At 39.4% G+C, this 2,397-nt stretch overlaps 1 protein-coding gene across 1 annotated transcript; it reads right to left on the bottom strand.

Moving 5' to 3' along the window:
* Positions 1–345: 345 nt before the first annotated feature.
* Positions 346–648, bottom strand: LOC306643429 (large ribosomal subunit protein P1-like; the record flags this gene model as incomplete). Its single annotated transcript, XM_079109538.1, has 1 exon — positions 346–648. One exon carries the CDS (start codon positions 646–648, stop codon positions 346–348), a length of 303 nt encoding a protein of 100 aa, XP_078965664.1.
* Between the last annotated feature and the right edge of the window lie 1,749 nt (positions 649–2,397).

Genomic DNA, 2,397 nt, shown 5'->3' with positions numbered 1-2,397 from the left:
ATTACAACCCCCATTTCCCAGGGACCTTTTCATAATTGTTATCCAAATAAAAAGTAACCCTATAAATAGTCTCTATTATTTATTAAACTATTTACAGTGTTAATAGTTATGTTGAATCAATGTAGTCTTTAAATGCACATGGACAGGTAGAGTTAAGGCAATGGGTAGGGAGTGGAGGCAATTTTTGACAAGGGAATTTTCTGGCTGCCTTATAATATCATTTTGTGGGTGACTAACTAGACCTGTTATAGTCAAACCCCAATCATTTAATACCTGGTTCTCCCTTTTGTTTTTTCCTCCCCCATCCCAAGTTTTGTTTTTTATTGAAAATGTTTCAAAAGAGGTTTAGTTAAAAAGACCAAATCCCATGTCATCATCAGAGTCTTCAGATTCTTCTTTCTTTGCTTCTACTTTCTTCTTCTCCTCACCTGGGGCAGCAATGGTGGGGACAGGCCCACCTGCTGGAGCAGGTCCACTAGCCCCCACATTGCAGATGAGACTCCTGATATTGACATTGGTCAGGGCCTTTGCAAACCAGCCAGGCCAAAAAGGTCCAAAATTCACACCAGCTGTTTTAATGATGACATTGTTTTTATCCCTTCCTCTATACAGGATGAGGTTGGGGTAGATGCAGACAAGTGAGGCCATGGTGAAGGTATGCTCCGTGCTGCTGGTCAGATGCAGTGAGGGCCTCACCCAGTACGACTTTAGCTTTCTCAGATGAACCAAGCATTGTGGTGGCAGCTGAGGAAAAACTCTGGTTCCTTTTTAATGCTTCTTTTCAAAAAAGGACAAATGCAAGGATGGAATAGATTGAAATGGTATTCTTGTTTTCAGGAACTTGCAGGAGTTTAGTAGAGTTGGACAACAAGATGCTGGAATAGTGTGGTAGGAGATGACACTGATAAAGCTGGAAGGCGTGAGATCCTGAATAACTGTGCATACGTCCATAGGAGTTTAGGATGCATCTTGCAGTTGAAAGGTACCCATTGGATTGGAAGTAGAGAGAAATTAGATCCCATTTGTATTTTTGAAAGGTTGCTCTTGTCAGAAGGTACACAGGATGAATTGGGGCCACGGTGGAATAACAGGGGTTCACTCATGTGGGTGCCCTTTGTTCTTGTCATTTTTTCCTTCTCATAGACCTTAGGGGCTCAATTTATTTCTTTTTCCTTTGATTCATGCCACTATCTTTTCTGTTCATTGGATACATTTCTGCAAAATTCCCTAAGATTGGGACATATATGTCCTAACTCTTCATGTTTTTATTATATACAAGTGTTTTCATTTTACTAGCTCTTGCTATTTATTGGAATATGAAGACAGAGGGTAACAAAAATCACAAACATGGGGCTGTTTACAAACGTTAAGTTGGGTGGGGTTGTGGCTCAGTGGTGCACTTGCCTCACATGTATGAGGCACTGGGTTCCATCCTCAGCACCACATAAAAATGAATAAACAAAAATAAAGGTATTGTGTCCATCTACAACTAAAAATATTAAAACAAAACAAAACAAAACAAAACAAGCCTGAAGCTATTTCAATTATGGTTCTTTGATTTTTTTTTTTTTTTTTTTTTTTTTTTTTTTTTTTTTTAGAAATGGTAACTGGAAGCCCTGTTGTCCTTCAACTCATCAGGCTTCATGGCAAGGAGGACACTGAGTCATTGGATTTGATGGGACTAAATATGTGAATAGGGAAATGTACCTCCATAAAGAGATGATGAATGATATATCATTACTCTCCTTCTTAAGTTAGTTCAGAACTTTTTGATTAGGAAAGGATTTTCTCCTTTCCATTTCCTCAGATGTTCAAATTAGACCCAGATGTCCCCATTCCTTCATGTATCATTTATTTTTCTCTTCTGGCTGTATTCTCAAAATGCCTAAGGCAGAGCTCCATATAGCTGAGGGTTAGACAAAGTTCTTCTGTATCAGTGTCTTGACTGGTCCATAGTTACAAAGATTTCTTTGTTGTAGTGTTAGTGACGTTGTTTAAGGCTGGGCTGGGAAAATATTGGCCTTTAAAGTTTCTTCCTTTCAACTGGCAAATAAGCATTTTCCAAACTAACTGTAGAGTGGAGATGGAGAGGACAAACTGACAAGTCACTGTGAGGAACTAGCAGGCTAGAAGAAAGCAAGGGGTTCAGTAGATTATAACAGCTGGAGCATGAGAACTTTGGTGTCACTGCTGGCGTTTTCTTCACGGTATCAATAACTTTGCTGCCAGTGAACAAAGATATTGCTTAATCATTGGAACCACACCTTGACTCTTTAGCAATCTCATCCAGGTCTTGTCAGGAACTTTTAGATGAGGGTTCTTAGGCTAAGATGTATGTCTACAGAGACTTTTGTTTCTTGAATTAAGAAATGCATGGCCACTGGGAGTGGTGGGGCA

Source organism: Sciurus vulgaris (genome assembly GCF_902686455.1).
Source record: "Sciurus vulgaris genome assembly, chromosome: 14".
Classification (NCBI taxonomy): Eukaryota; Metazoa; Chordata; class Mammalia; order Rodentia; family Sciuridae; genus Sciurus; species Sciurus vulgaris.
This window is presented reverse-complemented; position numbering and strand designations above follow the sequence as displayed.